Genomic DNA, 21,066 nt, shown 5'->3' with positions numbered 1-21,066 from the left:
AACGCACAGCAATAAGATAAAAGTTAGTTTTATTCACAACCATTTGTTTTACTCTCCAAGCAGAGGTTGTGGGGGAATGATCGTTACCTTTTTATATATGGCCGTTTTTTTCGTCGCTACCCCCACCCGTCGGTGGCTGCCGACCTTCTCTGGCTAATGGATACTGCCTGGCCAATTTGATACTGTCTTTTTGCCACCGAGAGGGATCAGCTTGGAGATTAATTTGTTTAACAACAGCAGACGTTTCGATGACCGTCTGCCATCTTCGTCAAGGCTAATATGACTGGTTTACTGTGCACTGGAGCTAACTGTGAGACAGCATTGTTAAACTAACACCTGGCTTCAGAGCAAAGTTAACCAGACATATTTAGCCCTGATGAAGATGACAGGCGGCCATCGAAACGTCGTCTCGTGTTAAAGAAATGGCTTCGAATAGAGGAACATCCAATCATTCGCCACCCCATGAAATTATTTACGAAAGAATAACAATAGTATATTTTGAATGTGTAATTAAGTAGGATGATATTTTATTTGATATTTCAACAGCGAATTGGATCGCAGGAAGTATACACAGAAACACCAATGGAAGATCACGTACACAAGCTCGATATCGATAAACAAACAACGCTCTGTGTCGGTTTGAAGTAAAGGTTTCCACTTGTAGATTGTCATATGCATCTGGAACAGTGCTATCAATATGTAGCCTGCCACATGCTACCTCCTACCTGTCTACACTCCACCTGCTGCGACAGACCCCGCTGGAAGTAACCAACCAGGAGCAGGGAGACAGCGACTCGCCACATGTTGTCTCCCCGATGTAGCAGCTTCAGTGTTACACTCCCTGTAATGTAGCAAACTGCGCGATACGGCTACAGACCTTTACGCCCCGCGAAGCGGACGTCGAACTTTGAGCTGCCTTGAGGAAAACATGTGACGACATATATCAAAGGCCGGTGCAATGACCGGGAAGGGGGTGTAGAGGTAGACTTAACCAGAATGGAGCTCCTTTGCAGTTGAAGTTAAATCCCCCCCCCCCACTACCATTATCATGGTGGGGTCGTGTGGCGTAGTGGCAGAGTGCGTGACTCGGGACCTAGAGGTCCCGGGTTCGAGTCCTGACATGCCACCGATCTTGTGCCCTTGGGAAAGGCACAGTACACGACTTTCCTCACTTAACTAAGGTGAAAATGAAAATTGTCTTGTCCTGTATTTGTCCCCTGTGTTGGCGGCGACATTAATATAAGTTGAAAAAAACTTGGTGATTACATGTTGGAATAATAAAAAACATTAACCATGTCCGTTCCTACTGCCCTTGGGCCACACAGTCGTCCAATCACTACAGTAGGGGGCTAGTCCACTGGTAGTGGTGTGTATTTAACTCCCATACGTGTGTTTGCTGTTTAGGACGTTGTCACAAAGGTTAACACCATTCAGCGAAGGTATGAGATCGTCGAACTCTTGTTAACACATCCGCTTGTTTTAGAAGCACTTTCGAGTGAAAGCCTGAAAAGGCTCAGGATAATTTCCTAATGTACTAAGTGATATGTACATATATATCTATTTTTAACTGTAGCGGATTTAGAAGGAGGGCTAGCTTGGACACTGACCTGTCCAGCTTAGGAGTAAGCAGGTAGCCGGGCGACTCAAATCGCCTTTTAAAAGCTACTCTCCAAGCAGAGGTTGTGGGGGAATGATCGTTAGCTTTTTATATATGGCCCGTTTTTTGTCACTACCCCCACCAACCCTTGGGTCGCGCATGGACCCTCTCTGGCCAATTGGATACTGCCTGGCCAATTTGATACTCTGCATTATTATCTGAGATTATTTAAAAGCAATATATTACGGGCCCGTATACCTCACTAGATTGTACCACTACATCAAAGACTTGTGCTAGCTGTAGCCCTTGTTGTTTTAGTTATTAGGATTTATTCTATACTTTTGTCTGTATGATGTTCAACATACATTGTACTATATATTGTCGTGCAATAAAGTTCTATCATGAAAATGATTAGCACATGGATGAAATCCTTAGAGAAAAACCGGATAAATCCCACTCAAGTATTGTGTATGTGCGTTGAGGAGGCTAGGGCGGACGTTGTCCAATAGTGCGGCAAAAGCACGACAAGCCTTTTTACCACATGGCGAGGTCCCACGATTTCCTAAATACTAGGGGAGCACTTGGGTACCCATCATGTGTCTATTCCATCTGTTCAACTAGACACAGAATTGTAAATATTATCTCCAAGCAGATCGTTTGGTGGCTGCAAAGACAGCATGAAATTGGCCAAACCTAAGCCCAAACCTCTGCTTGGAGAGTAACTATGTTTACCGTAGGAAAACATTTTGTTTTAGCTCAGTTTCTTCCTCTTCCTCTCCAAACATGACAAAGTGCAACGATAAATTAATGCGGAACTATGCAACACTCAACGTGGCATACAGATATCTGAAATTCTGAAATTGCATTGGATGCCTTTAAGCTCTCCCGTGTCCTTGTATTCATGAGGTTACAAAAATGACTCGCTGTTTGAATCGTCCAATTACACTCCACGACTGATTCACCGACCACACTTGGCGTCGCATTAGGGCAGGCCGGCTACGATTAACGCTGAATCAAAATAGCTCAAAATAGAAGTGTAATCATAGCAATCTAGTTTCTCTTTCACAGGTAGGCTCTCTTTTTACATCACATCAAGCTACCTACCAAATATGTTATGAATAAATTCAAAGACTTTTTCCATTGCGCATGCGCTCGGAACACATCAACGCATGCGCTCACTGCCAAAAAAGTCACCCGTGGCGCAAACCATTACATCTTGCATGCAACCACGTAAAAGGCCCCGTTCCACTCTGTGCAGAGCATAGGGGTGGTGCCCGTCTCCATTTCCGTAGCCCTTGGGCCACGTAGTTGTTCAAGTCACTATACAGCAGGGGCTAGCGCGCTGCTAGCGTTGTGTGTTCAACCACGTACCTTACCTTACCTTACCTGTGCCCTTGGAGCATAGGCCACCGACGATCCACCTCCATCCAGCTCGGTTCTGGGCGTCCCTCTTAACGTTCTCCCAGCAGCGCGTTCCCAGTTCAGACAGCTCCCTCGCAGTATCTCGCCTCCAGGAATTTCTGGGAGGTCCCTCCTTCTTTTACCTCTGGGATTACCTTACCTTACCTTACCTTACCTTACCTTACCTTACCTTACCTTACCTTACCTTACCTTACCTTACCTTACCTTACCGTGTAAGGCATAGGCCACCGACGATCCTCCTCCATCCAGCTCGGTTTTGGGGTTCCCTCTCAACGTCCTCCCTTCGCATTCCCAGGTCAGACAGCTCCCTCTCAGTGTCTGGCCTCCAGGAGTTTCTGGGACGGCCCCTCCTTCTTTTACCTCTGGGGTTACCTTACCTTACCGTGTGGAGCATAGGCCACCGACGATTTCCCTCCATCCTGCAGCTCGGTTCTGGGCTTCCCTCTCAACATCCTCCCTGCGCTTTCCCAGTTCAGACATCTCCCTCTCAGTGTCTCGCCTCCAAGGGGTTTCTGGAACGCCCCTCCTTCACAATTAACCACGTACGCCAGTGATAATTATCTAACCCACGATGGTTGCTTACGGCACCTACGCGCTACTGTGGTTGTGGTGGACGGCGTGCCTGTGTCCGGTGAGCGGGCGAGACTTCAAGCTGGGCCTGCTGATACCCCAGGGCCGGGCGCACCGCCTGTACGGCTGGGAAACTACGGCGGCTGCCACGTCCATCGCCATAGACACGGTCATGCGGGACCCCAGCCTGCTGCCCGGACACACGCTCAGGTATGGGTTAACAAGTCTTACGATCTGTATCGTACGATCTGTGTCTTTATCGGTATCGGTATCTGTATGTGTCTGTGTTTGTATCTGCTACGTCCATAGGCATCGACACAGTCATGTAGGACCTCAGTCTGCTGAACGGGTACACGCTCAGGTATGGTTTATAACGTTAAAGAAGGATTCGGTCACATACATCGTGCGATCTGTATGTTGTATGTGTGTCTGTATCTACACTGGATACCTTTAAGTTACCTGTATGGCCTATGTTACAATTTACAGTCGTCATGTAGCTTGTTTTGGGACGATTTTAAACACTTGACGAAAATGTGTTAAGAAATGGCAGTAAGTGTCAATATCAGACAGATTTCCTCATACATGACATCTCCTTATTTTGCCACCTTCAGAAATTAAACTGGATGCCTTTAATCTGTATACATGACGGACGTGTCTTTCACTTTACTTAATATTTATACAGGATAATGCAGTCAAGTCGTTTTGGCTTGTTTTGGCAGACAACTCTGATATACATTAAAAACGTAATATAATAACAAACATATGCTATTATACAAACAAGTACATTTTAACATATCATGCATCTTTTAAACCTTCGAGAAGAGGAGACCTACTCAAGTACAAGTAAGTAAGTAGTAAGCTAGCGACGTTTAAATGTCCTGAACTCAGTGTTTTCTGTTCAAGAGGAAGATTCTTCCACTGCTGCCTCGCGCTAGAACTTCAATTATACAAGCTTCAGCACAAGCTGAGGCCGCCGGCTGTGCTAACAGCTTCTCATGTCGTGTTTGAGTGGGGGAAACGTTATCATAATTACACGTGCGTGCGTCACCACGCTGGGAGAACTGTCATCACACTGTGCTGCATGCTGTAAACATCTGTCCTCCTCGAGTCAAATAAAATAATAAACAAAAAATATTGTTTGTATTCATATTCCGGGCTGTCAAATACTGATGTGGACCGTTGTTGTTCTCCTTGCCGCAAAAGAGGTTGATGGCATTTTGTTTATCATTTTCTTACAAGTGCATTTATATGAACAGGTTATACAGAAAGCGTTAAAGGGCAATTGAATGTTCTAAAATCTCTTCTGACGAATTTTCACATGGAACTGAGGATTGGGACATGACGTTGCGTTGCAAAGGAAAACAAAATATCGTTGCTAGTACAACGAAATTTATATGAATTGATTCCCTCTTATTTTCCTTCATTATCCATCATTTTATTTCATTTTATCAATTGAGGGACGGAAGTATTTTTTGGGTGGCGCCCACTAGTATGGTAGGTTTCTTTGGGTTCCGGTGTGAGTGGGCGAAGATTAAGATTCAATTGATTGAAATTTACAAGCTAGACTCAATCAACATGTTAACAGGCGTTAGGTACTTAGGAGAAATTGTTAATCTCTTTCTGCTGGTGAATTAATGGGATAGCAGGGGTGCTTTCCATATAGGCTGTTTAGAATTCCATACATACTGTTAGAGTGTTGTAACTATTGGTGGTGTAATGGGACAGAATTTCCTACCTATAGCTGTCCCATGTAAATGTAGTTAGTACGTTTTTTTAAAAGAAAATGATTTTCAGTACTTAATAAATGGGATGAATAACCAGCACTGTTTCTTACAGCGTCGTGTGGAGGGACTCCAGCTGTAACTCTAAAGTGGCGGCGGGAGCTGCAGTCGAGCTGAAAGTCCAGGAAGACGTAGATGTTCTTTTAGCGCCACCGTGCGCCGAAGGTAAGAACTGCAAGCTCAGAAATGTGGCATCTATATAGACGTAGACGTTGAAAATCTATTTTCTTTGAAAGTGCAAGAAATCTTAAATTCGGGAGGCCAAATTCGTGAATGCGCGACAGAGGCTTAAGCTTAAAGACTCTTCAGTAACGCCCCCCTCCCACCCCGTCAGCCTGTATCCAGTCTAGCCAGCTGGCTGCCTATTGGAACATGCCGACCATCTCATGGTTACCGGTGGACCCGCAGCTGGAAAACAAGGCTAATCATCGGTTTACAGAGACTGCAGGGTTCTAGCTACATGTATAAGTCCTGATGGTGGAAAAGAATGGCTGGAGGTTGTTGTCAGTGAGCAGGCTGACCACGTTTTCTGGGAGACTGTTCCAGATGTGTATGAAAGTTCTGCTGGTGGTGTGAGTTCTAGAGACTTGTACAGTGAGGGCATGTTTTCCAGTGGAGAGACTGTTGCGAGTACTTTTAGGGATCATTTCTATAGTATGTGACCGCCCTATAGTGTGATATGCTTATCTGGCGGCGGTGGCACGGTGATCGTACTGTCCACCTCTTCCAAGGTAGAGCGGTTTATCTATCGTTTTGTGCGCCCCTCTTTAGGGGCTACTATTTTTTGTTTGGTTTGGTCTACCATCAAAAACAGACTGTTGCGAGTAGTCTGTTGCGTTTGATTTTGTATTTTGTTGGGGAAGCATCTCTTTCTTCTTTCATCTTTTTCAGCCTGTATCCAGTCTAGCCAGTTGGCGGCCTACTGGAACATGCCGACCATCTCCTGGTTACCGGTGGACCCGCAGCTTGAGAACAAGGCCCTGCTGAAGACCCTCGCCAGGACATTCGTGCCCTCCAACAAGTTCGGCGTGGCGGTGGTGGAACTGCTCAAGCTGTGGTGAGAGACTGGGTTTGTTTATTTGAATATTAAAAAAAAACAACAACAAAAAAACTCAACTAGCTACGGGCCAATGGTACAGCGTGTATACAAGTGCAAGGGAGGGTAAAACATGTGTAAAGCATACTATTATATTAGTTGTAGATAGAACATAGCGTAGTTTCCCTATTACTTATTTGCACTACTAAATTGTAGCTAACTTACGCAAAACATTCCTCTATCATTGACACCGTTACGTGTTGCCCTCCCTCCATTTAGGGAATTTCTTCTTATACAACCGGTAGTCTTTCTCACCTGCTTACGTTTCGATGTCTGTCAGACATCACGTACAGACAAAATTCCATGGAAAAGATAGAACTGCTCGACTCGCTTTGCCATTTCCCCCCTCTCAGCAAGGCCAGACCAAAGTGATCCCGAGCCGCTTTTGCTCACTGAAGAGCTACTATTCCACTGGTCCTGACGGAGAAGACGGACGCTATGTACATGTGCAGCATTTACAGGTTTACTGTACCAGGAAAATTAATTACCCTAGCTCTTTTCGACACGTATAATGAACAGTGACCACAGCTATTCTAGGGACTGCAACCCTTTCCAGTAGCGTGCATGCCGGGTTATCGAGAACAGCCGGGATTCGAACTCCCAACCTCTTAGAAGGGTGCTGCTGCGTTTTTTGGTGTCCTGTGTGTGTCCTCTGGTGGCTAAATAGTCAGTATCGCAGTTCTTCCCCTCCCCCTCCAGGTCTTGGAAAAGGCTCGGCATTTTCTCTGACTCCGGTTTCCTGTGTAAGTCCTCCACCGAGTCCCTGAAGCAGGTCTAACAAGTGGAAAAACTTGAGTGTGTCGTCACAATGTCTTATTATAAATGTTGGCATAGAAGAAATCTCAGTATTGCTGTTACCACTCCTCCCCTCCCTTCCAGGTCTTGGAAAAGGCTCGGCATCTTCTCGGATTCCGGCTTCCTGTGTAAGTCGTCCACCGAGTCCCTGAAGCAGTACCTCGCCGCGAACAACGTGACCCTGGCGGGGGAGTACTCCTACGACATCAAGTACCTGGACCCGCAACTCATCTCCGAGAAGCTCAGGATCCTCAAGCAGAACGCCAGGAGTGAGTATTATTATATATATGTATATATTCGACAAAAAATGTAAAAAATTATCAAAGGACACTTTTAAATATATCATATCATGTACAAATATAGACGTCATCAATGAAGTGTGTAAGTATATTTCAAAATGTTTCAAAAAGAGAGAAGAAGCCATTAGAACTAAGATCGATACCACTTTATTTTAGCATTGTATACCTTAGACCTGATGTTAGCCTTTCTTTATTACTATTGTTGTAGTACTCTCTAGTACATTGTATTTTGTACATCCGTGCATTTATCCCCCCGGGGAATGAACATGCAATAAAGTTTCAATCATTACGTTACTTAATAATCATTTGTACTTATCTAATAGTAATCATTATTTTATATTTTTAATAGTCGTACTATTTACCAATTTTCTATTATAATGTATAATTATCATTCAATTTTTCTTGTTGGGGGAAGGTCACGGACAGGCCATGACGGCCTTTTATCTTCCTCCCGCATCTCTCTTTTGTTTATGATTATGATATGTTTATTTTATTTCTTTGATTACATGCAAATAAACAAACGAACAGACAGGAGTGAGTACCGAAAGTATATAAAGAATACAACATGGGGTATTCCGTATCGCCCGCTATATCGGCCCGACCACGAGTTCGGCCAAGGGCGATCCGACTCGCGGGAGGGCCGGGATCGAGGGTGATACACCGTGTTGTATTTTATTTATATCATACCCACCCAGGAAAACTAGACACAGACTGTATGATATAACGAGTATGATATAACGCTGGTTATTACACGGGCCGGAACACCTGTATCGAATGTTCTCGCGGCCCAGGTATGACATAAATATGTTTACCTTCGCATGAATGTGTATGAGTAAGAATTAATAGAACAGTACTTTGTAAGGCTAGACCATGTGGAGGTGAACATTATGCATCTTCTTTGCAAATGTGGCCTTTTCTAGTTTTTAACGAGTTTGCTGAGTGCAAAACCACAAGGGCCACTTATGGGCACCAAACTAACGCCCACTGTGAAGTAGCAACTCTTCTCCCTAAGTCAGAAACATCAAGCGAAAGTTTGGCTAACTGACTCAACAGACGAAACAGGGCTTGCGAAGGCTACTCGGGAAATTCCTTACCCCATTTTAGGCCGGCTTTTGGGTGACTGAGTTCAGGGTTTGTGTATCTGTTACCTAGGTGGGTTTCAGGTTTTTTGGATGCTGCACGAGGAACTGGCTATTTTTTTGTAATGAGTGAGAGCTGACTATTGTTCACAAACGGACGAACATCCAATGTTATGATATCAATGGGTCTATTATTAACTCTCTCTATATGCTTTATCGACGACTGAAAACTCTAGCTACAAGCCAATGGTCAATATAAGCACCTTACCGTGGTACATGTCCGGCAGGCGATATCCTAACCTAATCCTTTGCCATCCGATTTCATGTAAGCCATACCCTTCAGTGGCTTTCAAGCTATTCTGGTGGTCAAAGCTGTCTTCAAATGACTTGACGTTAAATCTTTTTAGCTTTTAAGAATGGCTGTTTTTCAGCACCAAGGACAGGTATGCTTGTCCGTGTGTGGATGGTGTTCAGCACCAAGGACAGGTGTGTTTGCCTGTATGTGGATGGAGTTCAGCACCAAGGACATGTGTGTTTGCCTGTGTGTGGATAGTGTTCAGCACCAAGGACATGTGTGTTTGCCTGTGTGTGGATGGTGTTAAGCACCAAGGACAGGTGTGTTTGCCTGTGTGTGGATGGTGTTCAGCACCAAGGACAGGTATGTTTGCCTGTGTGTGGATGGTGTTCAGCACCAAGGACAGGTGTGTTTGCCTGTGTGTGGATGGTGTTCAGCACCAAGGACAGGTATGTTTGCCTGTGTGTGGATGGTGTTCAGTACCAAGGACAGGTATGTTTTCTATGTATGGATGGTGTTCAGCACCAAGGACAGGTGTGTTTGCCTGTGTGAGGATGGTGTCAGCACCAAGGATAGGCTGCATAAAAGTTTACACATATGATACATTTTTGTGACACCCTTTATCATAACTAAGTGTTCTGATCACAACTTTTCTTCCATCCAGTCATCTACATGTGCCACCCCTCCATACCAGTGGAACGGTCCATCCTCCTACAGGCCCATGAACTTGAGATGACGTCAGGCGATTACGTCCTCATCAATGCCAAGTTGTCTATCGAGGTCAAAGTTGACCAACCCTGGAGCAGTGACGACGGGCGAAACGCAGAGGCTATCAAGGCGTATGAGTCTGTGCTGGAGGTGTGTTCCTATCAAGTAGACTTCATATCAGCATGAAGTTCATGAGTTGGTAAATACATAATGAGAATTAAACTGTTCTCCAACTCAAGAAATTTGACTCACAATGAATTTTCGTCCAAATCACCCAGTCCTCTTCAGTTTTACTATGCGTAACGTACATCATGTTAATGCGCCACTTACGTTCATATTCCTGCAGTAATTCTCAGAATGACGTGGGTGGGGAAATTCCATAACTACAGACAAAAAAATGCCATACGATGGAAGTTAGGTCCCAACAGAACGGAGTTGGCGAGAAGTCTGTTTGCAGGATATGCAAGTGGCAAGAAATCCACTGAATAAAATTCACGAAATAAGCTAACAAGGGTATGCAATGTAGGATTTCTTGTTCCAAATTTTGTTCAATGTCTTATTGATCATTAGGGAGATCCAACCCGCGGGAGAGCCGGGACCGAAGGTAATGCCGAATTAAGGCTAGTTGTTACAAGGACTGGAACACCGGTATCGAACATTATCGCGGCCCAGGCATGACATAAATATGTATGTATGCATGTCCACAGATCGGGATAAAGTTTCCTAACGATCCTGCAGCCCAGCGAGTTCGGGACGACATTCCCAAGATAATGGCCCAGGAGCCCTGGAACTATCGCCTCGGCCTGTCTCTTGGGCTAAAGGTAGTACTTCTTATTGTCGTGAGGTTTACAACTTTTAAAAGGCTTTCAACGACATCATACATGAAAAAAAACATCGACTAAAATAGCTGTTTTTGTGCTGTGTTTTCTGAATCTGTTAAAATGATATCGATAGACGCTTGTGCCTTTGAGCTGGACAGATTCACTTGGCGATTGTCATGTATGCGGTTTATTTTGCACCTAGTGTACGACTTATCACTGATCCCAGTCTATGATTTCTATTCAAAGAATTCTGTTTTGTAGATACCTCAGCTTTTTCCGTTTGAGAGCGCATCTGTAACTTTACACATGTGCATTGCAATGTAAACCAGTCAGAATTGCTCTGAGGAATGTGACAGACGGTCACCGAAACGTCGGCTGAGTAAACCTCTTGTAAAAGGAGTCTCTTTTGTCAAGTTTCAAGTTTATTTATTTCAATGACTTACCAACCTGATGAAATTTTTCAGGGAGGATTTGCGGCCCTGTACCTGCACGACGCTGTTCTGCTGTACGCCGTTGCGCTGAACGCGACCCTCGCGGCTGGGGAGGACCCGCGGGACGGGGGGAAGATCTTACAGCACATGAAGGGGACTATGTTCAAGGGTAAGTATTAGGTGTGGCGTCGGGTGGCGTAGTGGTAGAGCGTTCGACTATGAACAGGGAGACCCAGGTTCGATCCAGAGTCGTACCCGGGACATGTCTGAACATGCGCCCCGACGTTGTGCCCTTGGGAAAGGCACTTTACACAAGTCTCCCTAAGTCTCTAACAAATTTTAGCACATGAGACTCAAGTCTGATGTAGAGTTTGCAGTCGTCGAAAAGGCTACTAAGGAGACCTTCACGTGGTCTTCCTTGTCTTGGTCTGGGTCTGAGGTTTTTTGCTGAACGCGACGCTGAGGACCTTTTGTAGGGGTTAGCTTAGATGTCTAAAGATGTAATGAATAAAAATGTTGTTTCCCCTAGGCACGTCAGGGTACGTGACTATGGACGGCCGTGCGGACCGGGAGCCAGAGTTCATGGTGTGGGACATGGCGCCTAACGGCAAGTTCGAGGTGGTCGCTGAGTACGGCGTGGCGGTCAGCGGGCAGAGGGTAAGTGCCAGGCCATGTTCTGGACTGCACGTCAGGAACGTACTGCAACTGGGCAAAAACAGGATATGGAAACCACATCTCCATACCGAAGTTCAGAACTGAAAGACTAAGGAAATCTTTTCTGTTTCAGGCAATAAGCCTCAGTAACCATTTGTAAATAGTCCGCCTCTGTTTTAATGGACCTGACCTACAGAATTTTAAATCTATTTAATTTTAATCGTCAATGTTGTGCTTTTTAATGTGTATCTCTTTCAAGCTTTTTTAACATGTAATCACTAGTGCAATTCAGCCAACAATGCATATTGGCTGCCAATCAATGTGAATAAACAGTTTCAGTTTCATTTTAAGGGTTTTCGCTGTATGTTTGGTCAACGTTGCATCAGAATAATTTTGAATGTGGCAGACGATATCTTTTCCGACACAATACTTGGAATACAGATGGGATGTTAACCTTATATGCGCGTATACAGTCTTATATGAGACGTTCTGCCGAAGTGCTATGCACAATACATTACGGGTTTCGCTCAGGTGTAGTACCTTCTGACGATGTGCTGTCCTGGGCTAGGTAGAACGTAGACTACAGCTGGACAGCGCAAATCTACGTTTTTAGGTCGGCTTTTTATAGTTTATAGAAATGACAAGAAAATTTACTTTTTGTATCGTCCTAAGTTACATATTGCAACTTAAGCAATGGGTCGCTTGTATAGGGATCGTCGGAAGGGATTTTGTACCTCTTTGTGCTCAGTATATCCTGTTGAGCCAAGTGCCTCAGAGCCCCAGACCTTGTGGTAGGGAGACCTTGTACAATAAGAGATGTGCGTGTGCCAGGTCTAACCCCGTGTTTTATGTATCACCACTCAGTCTGGACTAAGCGTGCAGAAGGTAACTGGACAGTTGATGGTATGTATGGCAAATCAAGCCGAACAGTGGGGTTGTGTGGCGTACCGGTAGCGTGTTCGGCCCAGAACCGAGAGGTTCAGGGTTCGAATCCTACCTTGTCACCGATCTTGTGCCCTTGGGAAATGCACTTTACACGACTTTCCTCACTTCACTCAGGTGAAAATGAGTACCTAGGTTTGTTAGTGACGTCCCTCAGATAGGACGTGAAATTAAGGACCCAAACAAACAAACAAACAAACAAACAAACAAACAAGCAAACAAACAAGCAAACAAAGAAACAAGCAGTGGATCACCACAACTTGGCACCCCATAACGCTACACCTCGAAAAAAATGTCGCTGTGGTGAAAACCCCAGGAAAAGCGACGAACCTCGTCTCCTTTTTAAAACCAATAATACTCGTACCATCTTATTATTTATTTATTGGTTTGGCCGTTAAACCCTCACAGCCAGGGCAGCTCAACTAGCCAGTGGCTTGCCAGTGCTGACAAGACATGACAAAACATTACAGCAACATACAAGGTGGCCTAACAATCTACAAAGCATCACATTATTCTATAAGGCAATACTTCACCTTATCTGTTCCCTCAAAAACTAATTGAAAAGATATTTATAAGCCAAAATAATTGTGGATCTAAATAAAACTTTCAAATTCGTCCCGTCAATTTTAGGATACCCAGGGCCTTAAATATAATAGGAGTGTTTTCTCGCAGTCTAAGTGCTCATGTATTTTGTTGTTGTGTGTGTGAACAGAGGATGGTGCAGCTGAGAGCAGTGGACTGGGGCAATGGGGAGACCACACCACCGGCGGACGCACCCAAATGTGGCTTCAAAGGCGAGCTCTGCGCGCCAAAGACACAAGGTACGTAAGCAATATATCATAACGACTTAGTTAGGCCACACCGGCTTAATTTTATGGATGAAATTCTCTGAAAATCCCCAAACTAGTGCGCGCGGACGAATTAAAAGAAAAAATTACGGCCAAGAATAAAAATGCTACCACGGAAATACAAAGCTGGCAGTACAAGCCGGCACATGCCTTTTTGCGGAATTTATGAATCGGCACTGTACGTATGTACTGAGTTGAGTCGCGGAACGTACTGCGCCTGCACAAAATCCTGATTTTTCACAGTTTTGTTGGACGTTTGGTCAACGTTGCAGCAGAGTTTTGCCTGTTGCAGACGATATATTTTCTTACATAACATTTTGAAACTACTGACGGGATGTTGACTTTATATGTGCGAATACGACCTGATATGAGACGTTCTGCCGAAGTGCTATGCACCATACATTACGGGTTTAGTAACAGGTGCAGTACGTTCTTCCGACTTAAGTCTTCACAGTTACAGGGAATAGTATCTACAATGCGGTCCCAAGCGTCTTTTTGCCTGCTCTTTACGAAATAAGTTTCCGTTTTTAGGACGGGGTAGGATCACCGTCATCGTATGTATAGTGGCTGGCCTCCTACTGGTCGTCGGAGGAATTGCAGCGTATTATCAACGGTGAGATGACCTGAATATACCTAGGAATAATTTGAATGAAGACCGTTATTGTACAGTTTTGTCCCACTGTGCTAAGCACAGGTCTCATGTTAACAGTCTTATACAATGTATATAGATGTAGATATAAGCGTCTAGTACTTCCCGCTTCCTCTCGCCTCTTGGTAATTGTGTAAATGTACCCCCTTGCTCATAGCTATCAGCATTGAAGAGTCTCCAAAGCTAAAACGTATTCTTGATACCACTGAACACTAGAACTGTTATGCTGGCTATGATGCATTTTAGAGCTGGGGTTCAACTTTATTTGCTCATCATTTAACAAATGTACAACAGCAGGGGGAGCAGAAGCGCATCCCCCTGAATTAGGTACAATTTGTCACATCATTTGAAGCATTAAACAGCATTCACATAGAAGAAATAATACATATAAACAACCATATATACAAAAGCTAAAGGAGGTAAAACCAAACTACTTGGTCTTTTCTCTCACTCTCAGTCCAGGGTTCCTGAGGAATAACCCATCGCTTGAACCAACAAAGAGACTCCTCACCTAGCTTTTGGGGCTATTTCAAAAGCTTTAAGTAATAAATTGAAATGATGACGAAAATGTGCTAATAAATGACAGTAAACGTCAATAACAGACAGATTCCTTATACAGAATGTTGTATTTGCTGCCCCAAACTTGCATTAAAACAGGAAGAAGAAATTCGAGGCCGACCTGAGCAGCATGTCGTGGAGGATGAACTTCGAGGATATCGACTTTTCTGCCGCCACGAAACAACTCATGAGTCAGGTGAGATTGTTTAAAACCACTGCATTATACAACGAAGAAACATAGCTTAGAAAAAATGAGGCACATAGAATATACAGTCAGAAGATTAAGGATCAGCTGTCACAAACTACATATTGAAATTACGTATTTCCTTATATTTCACCCAAGACTTACGGTATATTTCACCCAAGACTTACGGTATATTTCACCCAAGACTTACGGTATATTTCACCCAAGACTTACGGTATATTTCACCCAAGACTTACGGTATATTTCACCCAAGACTTACGGTATATTTCACCCAAGACTTACGGTATATTTCACCCCAGATGTACGGTATATTCCCCCACAGATTTACGGTATATTTCACCCCAGATTTACGGTATATTTCACCCCAGATTTACGGTATATTTCACCCCAGATTTACGGTATATTTCACCCCAGATTTACGGTGTATTTTACCCCAGATTTACGGTGTATTTTACCCCAGACTTACGGTATATTTTACCCCAAATTTACGGTATATTTCACCCCAGATTTACGGTATATTTCACCCCAGACTTACGGTGCAATTCACCCCAGACTTACGGTGTATATTTCGCCCCAGATGAGCATGAAGAGCAAGGGTACCTCCGGGTCGCGCAGCCAGGGCACGGGAGCGCCGTCCAAGACCACCCCCAGCCTGTACAGTGGCAAAAAGTCCACGCGTGCGCCTCCGCAGTGCGGCCGGTACGAGGGAAACTACATCGCCGTGAAGAACGTGCGCAAACTGCATATCCAGGTAGACAAGGAACAGCTGCTGGAGTTTAAAGAGGTAAGCTTGTTTTTATCTGTTTATTTATTTTAGATTTATTTCTGAACGCATACGTAGTCCCTTCAGCCAAAAGGGGCTGATTTCCAACGGAGCCCATGAAAATGAGGATGCAAAGAACGTAATACAACATAAAATAATTGTATATATACATATATAATTGAAACATCTATAGAAATAATTTCACCATCAATTAACAATAATGACTATACATCACGATCTCTCTCTCTCTCTCCCTCTCTCTCTCTATCTCTCTCTCTCTCTATATATATATATAAGCGTGAATATATTGAACCATTTCCAATCAACAAGGTCTACCGTGGCCTTAATGCCAAACATGAAGCGCATCTACAGGCAGATGACTGTGTTTGTTTGTTTGTTTGTTCTTTGTTCGTTTATTGGTTTATTTGTATCAGCATCAGCATAGTACCCTAAGTTATGTGCACTGTTGCAAGTTGCAAGATGATCGAGAAACAGGTTTGATAATGACTGGACAATACACCGTTTAAACAACAAAAGTTCAAACTGTCCCGAATTGGCATTTGTTTTGTTGCGGTCATGGATTGTTAAGTAAATAACACTCTTGATCAGGCACTCCAGGCCAACCACGAAAACCTCAACCGCTTCATCGGCGCATGCGTGGAAGCGCCCCACATCTGCCTGGTGTACGAATTCTGCCCAAAAGGGAGTTTACAGGTGACGTCATAGTGACGTAGTTATCATAACGTATATATTAATGCAAAGATTACTGAATGGAATGCAAGTTTGTGGTCTTCATACTTCACTTTCGTGATGTTCACTGCACTTCGTTATTAAGAGTACCATTGTGCCTAGTATTACGTAATAGGATGCGTTTTTTGTTATTTAGCCAACTGAAATATGGGGACTTTTACGCAATACTTTAAGATAATACTATGCTTAAAGGTTTCTTGTAGCGGTTTCTTCAACCTATCTATCATTGACATTCCAGGATATTCTGGAAAACGACGATATCAAGTTGGACAACATGTTCAAACTCTCCCTGTTGTCAGACGTAGTGAAGGTACGTTACATTCGTTACAACCTGGGGGGGGGTGAACCTCTAACCACTTGCCTCGTGATTATCATAGTAGAGTACAGTAGGGGCATTGTCATTAGATAGGTTTAAACAATGTTTAGAGATAGATGTTAAAGGGTTAGGTGTAACAGGTTGATCGGTGTAATGTAGCCAGCTGCCGCCGCGCCGCGTGCCTGCGAGGCTGGCCTGTTATATCGGCGCTATACAGATACAGAAGCAGGTGTGTTACGCCGAAAGGCGGTTATACCGGCTATACAGATACAGAAGCAGGTGTGTTACGCCGAAAGGCGGTTATACCGGCTATACAGATACAGATCATGAAAGTTCATCTGTGTTGGTAGTTTGCATATTTTAAGGTAAAACATTTGTTACACTAAAGGTCAATGTTCTTACCTGGAGCTTTCGACCACTGTCACTCTGGTCTTCTTCAGTAGACTGACCCAGTGAGATTTGTCATGTTTCATCGTTTACCAAATACCTTTGAATTAGTGTTGACGTCACACTTCAGAGAAGCCACTAGACAAGTCTCACTGGCATGGGTTATTGATTGTTGGTCCATTTTATAGTCGATATTATGACACGTTGGCATGATTTTGTTTTCTGACTGGCAGAAAAAAGGTGTTTCTAGATATCTATAGTATTTACGAAGCTTTGAATTTCTTTGAATATATTTTCAGGGTATGGAGTACCTCCATAGGTGTGCCGTGGCGTCCCATGGTTCTTTGCGGTCCAACAAGTGTTTGATTGACAACCGGTGGATGGTGAAGATCACGGACTTCGGCATGGCGCGCTTCAAGGCCAACCAGGCCGAGAACCCGGAAGTCGGCGAGCACGAGGAATACATGAGTGAGTTCAAGTTTATTTCATTTTATTCACATAATTAAAACTACACTGTCCCAGTGTATATTGACCCTCTTGGAGCAAAAATGCCCAAAATTCTGACGGAAAATGTTCTCTGGAAGGGCCCTGGGCTGATTTGTAGGGTACCACCCTGAAAATAAAGAACTAACTCATCTTGGCGCTTTTTTTTCTGCAGCTTTAAATGCCCAAAACATGAAATACTGACTCAAATGTGCTAATGTGAAGTAGTGTGTCAATATCAAAAAGTTTCCCTTATTCGGAATATCTCCAGTTCTGCTGCCCTGAAATCCCATTGGATGCCTTTTAGAGCTATCATGGAAGTTCATCTGTGTTGGTTATGTAATCATAGTGATTGGTCATTAATTATCCTGATCAAGGCGAAAGTGGTCGTTTGAAAATTTGATCTCTACATGTGTGATCTTTGTGTTGAAATAAAGTTCAACGTTTAACTAGATTAAAGACCACTGGACAGAAAGCACACAATGTGCTTGTAAGGATCGTTTGCTCATAAAACACAAATAACATATAACAAGCTACAAGTACATGAGCTACTATTAAAACTGTACATAGTTTTAAGTCTCCCTATAGAATTGTAATTTACAAGACAAGACACGCTACAAACCATTTTTGAATATTTTCTGTTCAAAACCCACGAACTACGTTTGAGAAAAGAATAATACACTAGAGAGGCCGACATTTGCTTGGGAGCAAATACAGCATATTTCAGTCCATCTCCCTCCCACGCAAAAGTGGACTATTCCAAACTTACCCCAGTGTAAAACTGGCAAAGATTCTCAAATAAATGAATTGTATAGTAGCTATGTAATTGAGAACAAAGATGCAAGAACAAGCACATTGAATCTCGAAAGCTTTATCAATCTTATTACAGGTATGCAAATACTAACAATGATGAGATTTGATACATTTTGAAGGTCTTAGGCAGATAAAATTGAATGTGTGGGTCATTCCGCATGACTTACGTGCAATGTGACCTCAGGTAACCCGCAATGGAACACGTGTTCCATGGCCAACGGCAGATAGAACGTGCCATTCTTTAGATAGAACATGGAACGGGTATAGCACTTTTGGCCCTTTTTTGCTGAAAATAGCCATTAAAGTCCCCCAAATGAGTCATTTGAAAGTGGTGTATGCCAAATATGTGGCTGCTGTTCTGTAGACACATGTTCAAGGTACCCTTATACCGAATTTCAGATCATTTGGTTGTAAAACCAGGGCTCAGGATCCAAAAATCCATTTTTTGGCGAAAAATGCCCCAAAAAACCTTCATAAAAATTTTTCAAAGGCATGTATCAAAAAAATGAAAAAAACGCCTGGGGGTATTGGCCCACTCTACCTCCATGCCAAATTTCAAGTCATTTGGCTGAATGATGGCGGAGTTGAATCCCTCTGACTGTGTGGCAGGATGAGGAGAAGGAGAAGGAGGAGAAGAAGAAACATCAGAGAACACAATATATTTCATCCATACCATGGTATGGACTGAAATATAATCACAAAGTTGGGTTAATAAAATGTACAGTGGACATAAAAGGAAAATGGCTGTGATGTGATGTAATGTGAGTGAGAAGTTTCATCAAGCGCCTAATGATATCTGTTTCACGGCGTATAAAATACTAGCAGTCAATATGACCCTGGATAGAGCTGCTTTGGCACGTCTGAATAGACCCATTCGACTTTCACGGATCGCATAAACTGCATACGTCACAGGGGGGACATTTCGAATAGAATCTACGTCACAGGGGGGACATTTCGAAAGTTCCTTTCACGGATCGCATAAACTGCATACGTCACAGAACAAAATAAACTTACATTTTTGTACGGAATGCCACCATACAAAGTCGGTGCCTGTTTTCCTGTCATTTCCGAATATATTACCGAGAAAAAAAAGACACTTACCTACATTTTACTATTTTTAGTAAAAAAATGATCTGCCAGGGGGGACCTCGCGAGCGCAAGCCGCGTTCAACTTCAGCGTTCTAGAACGACGTTCTTTCGAAATGTCCCCCCTGTGACGTAAGCAGTTTATGCGGTCTGTGAAAGTCGAATGGGTCTATTACATTGCCATTTTACAATCATCAATATACAAACATCATTACAATACGTATATCAAAAACTTCATGAACCAGACGAGGGGGAGCAAGGGGCCAGATCCTGGCCTGTCTCTCAGCACCTAGGTACGTAGGCAGTAGGCATAATGTAGAGGCTAATTTTTCTTGATGCGCACCCAGAGCTGCTGTGGACGGCCCCGGAGCTGCTGAGGATGCCTTGCCCGCCGCTGAAGGGCACGCAGAAGGGAGACGTGTACAGCTTCGCCATCATCACACAGGAGGTCATCAGCAGGGGGCATCCGTACTGCGCCAACGACGCCACGCCCAGAGGTAATAATAATAATGGTTTATTGGTCTAAAATTACCCGTGCAATCACAGCCTTTTATAGCGCTGAATTGATGCAGGGTTTACAATCACGCACAATACACATGATGCATGTAACATATTTGCTCCACACATACTTTTGTGGAACTGTCGCAAGGGTCTGTGCGGCTGGCGCCGGCATTCGGCGCCACCAGGTGACCTCAATGAGACTCTAAAGTTTTCTTTGGCCCTATCGCATTAGGAGTCTGCGGAGGATGTCATCCACAAAATATACTTGCTGTGGGCTAATATTATAAAAAATTCAACATTTTTCAGACATCGTGGAGCGAGTGCGGATGGGGACTAACCCGCTTGTGCGGCCGGTGGTGGACGAGGAGGGGGCCAGTCAGGAGGTCTGCACACTCATGAAGCGCTGCTGGTCAGAGGCGCCGGAGGCCCGCCCTGACTTCAAGGCCATCAGGAAGATATTCCGGAAATGTAACAAAGGACGGTAAGGTCACAGGGCGTTATATGCCACTTCAGACACAGCGGTTCAGGCAACAGCGGGAGCGCAGTGTACAGAGATTCCCGACAGCGGGGCACAGATTTTTTGCCGACAACTTTAGAATTGTCGGCAGAAAATTTGACGAGCGGAACTACGCTGTCGGGAAGCGCTGAGGTAGGCGTTGACTTTACGTTTGAAGTTCGGAAGGTCCCTGTGGTATTCACAATGTCCTGTGGGAGACAGTTCCACAGCTTGACTGTAGCAGGGATGAATGTTCTTCTGTGGCAGGAGGATGACGACTTGACAGGTTCAAAGGCCGCACTGTGTTGGGATGTAGATAGGCGAGTGTATATTTTTTTGTACACAAACTCTCATTCACTATCGCATCTCTTTGTATAAAGTCCTGTCAGTGACAATGTGATGTTGGTAACTTTCCTTATTCAGAGACGCGAACGTGATGGACAACATGATCGTGATCATGGAGAAGTACGCGGCCAACCTGGAGTCGGTGGTGGCGGACAGGACCAAGCAACTGGTGGAGGAACAGAAGAAAACGGACAAGCTGCTGCACAGTATGCTGCCCAGGCGAGTACCAAGCACACTTTGTGTGAAACGTTGTATTACACACACACACACATATATATATATATATATATATATATATATATATATATATATATATATATATATATATATATATATATATATATATATATATATATATATATATATATATATATAT

At 43.8% G+C, this 21,066-nt stretch overlaps 2 protein-coding genes across 2 annotated transcripts in view; one reads left to right on the top strand and one right to left on the bottom strand.

Moving 5' to 3' along the window:
* The window catches only part of LOC109471353, a 3,215-nt gene extending 2,359 nt beyond the window's left edge, over positions 1–856 (bottom strand). Inside the window, exon 1 of the mRNA XM_019770642.1 lies at positions 726–856. Within this exon, the coding sequence (XP_019626201.1) occupies positions 726–803 (78 nt within the window). The 5' untranslated portion in view covers positions 804–856. The remainder of the gene's footprint in view (positions 1–725) is intronic.
* Positions 857–3,590: 2,734 nt separating this feature from the next.
* LOC109471352 (atrial natriuretic peptide receptor 1-like) overlaps positions 3,591–21,066 on the top strand; it is a 24,805-nt gene continuing 7,329 nt past the window's right edge. The window contains exons 1-18 of the mRNA XM_019770641.1: positions 3,591–3,799; positions 5,426–5,535; positions 6,262–6,427; positions 7,346–7,530; positions 9,599–9,792; positions 10,350–10,463; positions 10,928–11,063; positions 11,424–11,551; positions 13,203–13,311; positions 13,870–13,951; positions 14,645–14,741; positions 15,328–15,534; positions 16,132–16,227; positions 16,502–16,573; positions 17,266–17,434; positions 19,696–19,845; positions 20,156–20,330; positions 20,769–20,929. Of these exons, the coding sequence (XP_019626200.1) occupies positions 3,591–3,799; positions 5,426–5,535; positions 6,262–6,427; positions 7,346–7,530; positions 9,599–9,792; positions 10,350–10,463; positions 10,928–11,063; positions 11,424–11,551; positions 13,203–13,311; positions 13,870–13,951; positions 14,645–14,741; positions 15,328–15,534; positions 16,132–16,227; positions 16,502–16,573; positions 17,266–17,434; positions 19,696–19,845; positions 20,156–20,330; positions 20,769–20,929 (2,560 nt within the window). The remainder of the gene's footprint in view (positions 3,800–5,425; positions 5,536–6,261; positions 6,428–7,345; positions 7,531–9,598; positions 9,793–10,349; positions 10,464–10,927; positions 11,064–11,423; positions 11,552–13,202; positions 13,312–13,869; positions 13,952–14,644; positions 14,742–15,327; positions 15,535–16,131; positions 16,228–16,501; positions 16,574–17,265; positions 17,435–19,695; positions 19,846–20,155; positions 20,331–20,768; positions 20,930–21,066) is intronic.

This window comes from Branchiostoma belcheri, unplaced genomic scaffold (assembly GCF_001625305.1).
Source record: "Branchiostoma belcheri isolate BF01 breed outbred unplaced genomic scaffold, Haploidv18h27 scaffold25, whole genome shotgun sequence".
Taxonomy (NCBI): domain Eukaryota; kingdom Metazoa; phylum Chordata; class Leptocardii; order Amphioxiformes; family Branchiostomatidae; genus Branchiostoma; species Branchiostoma belcheri.
The sequence above is the reverse complement of the archived record's forward strand: the minus strand, read 5'-3'. Positions and strand labels throughout refer to the sequence as shown.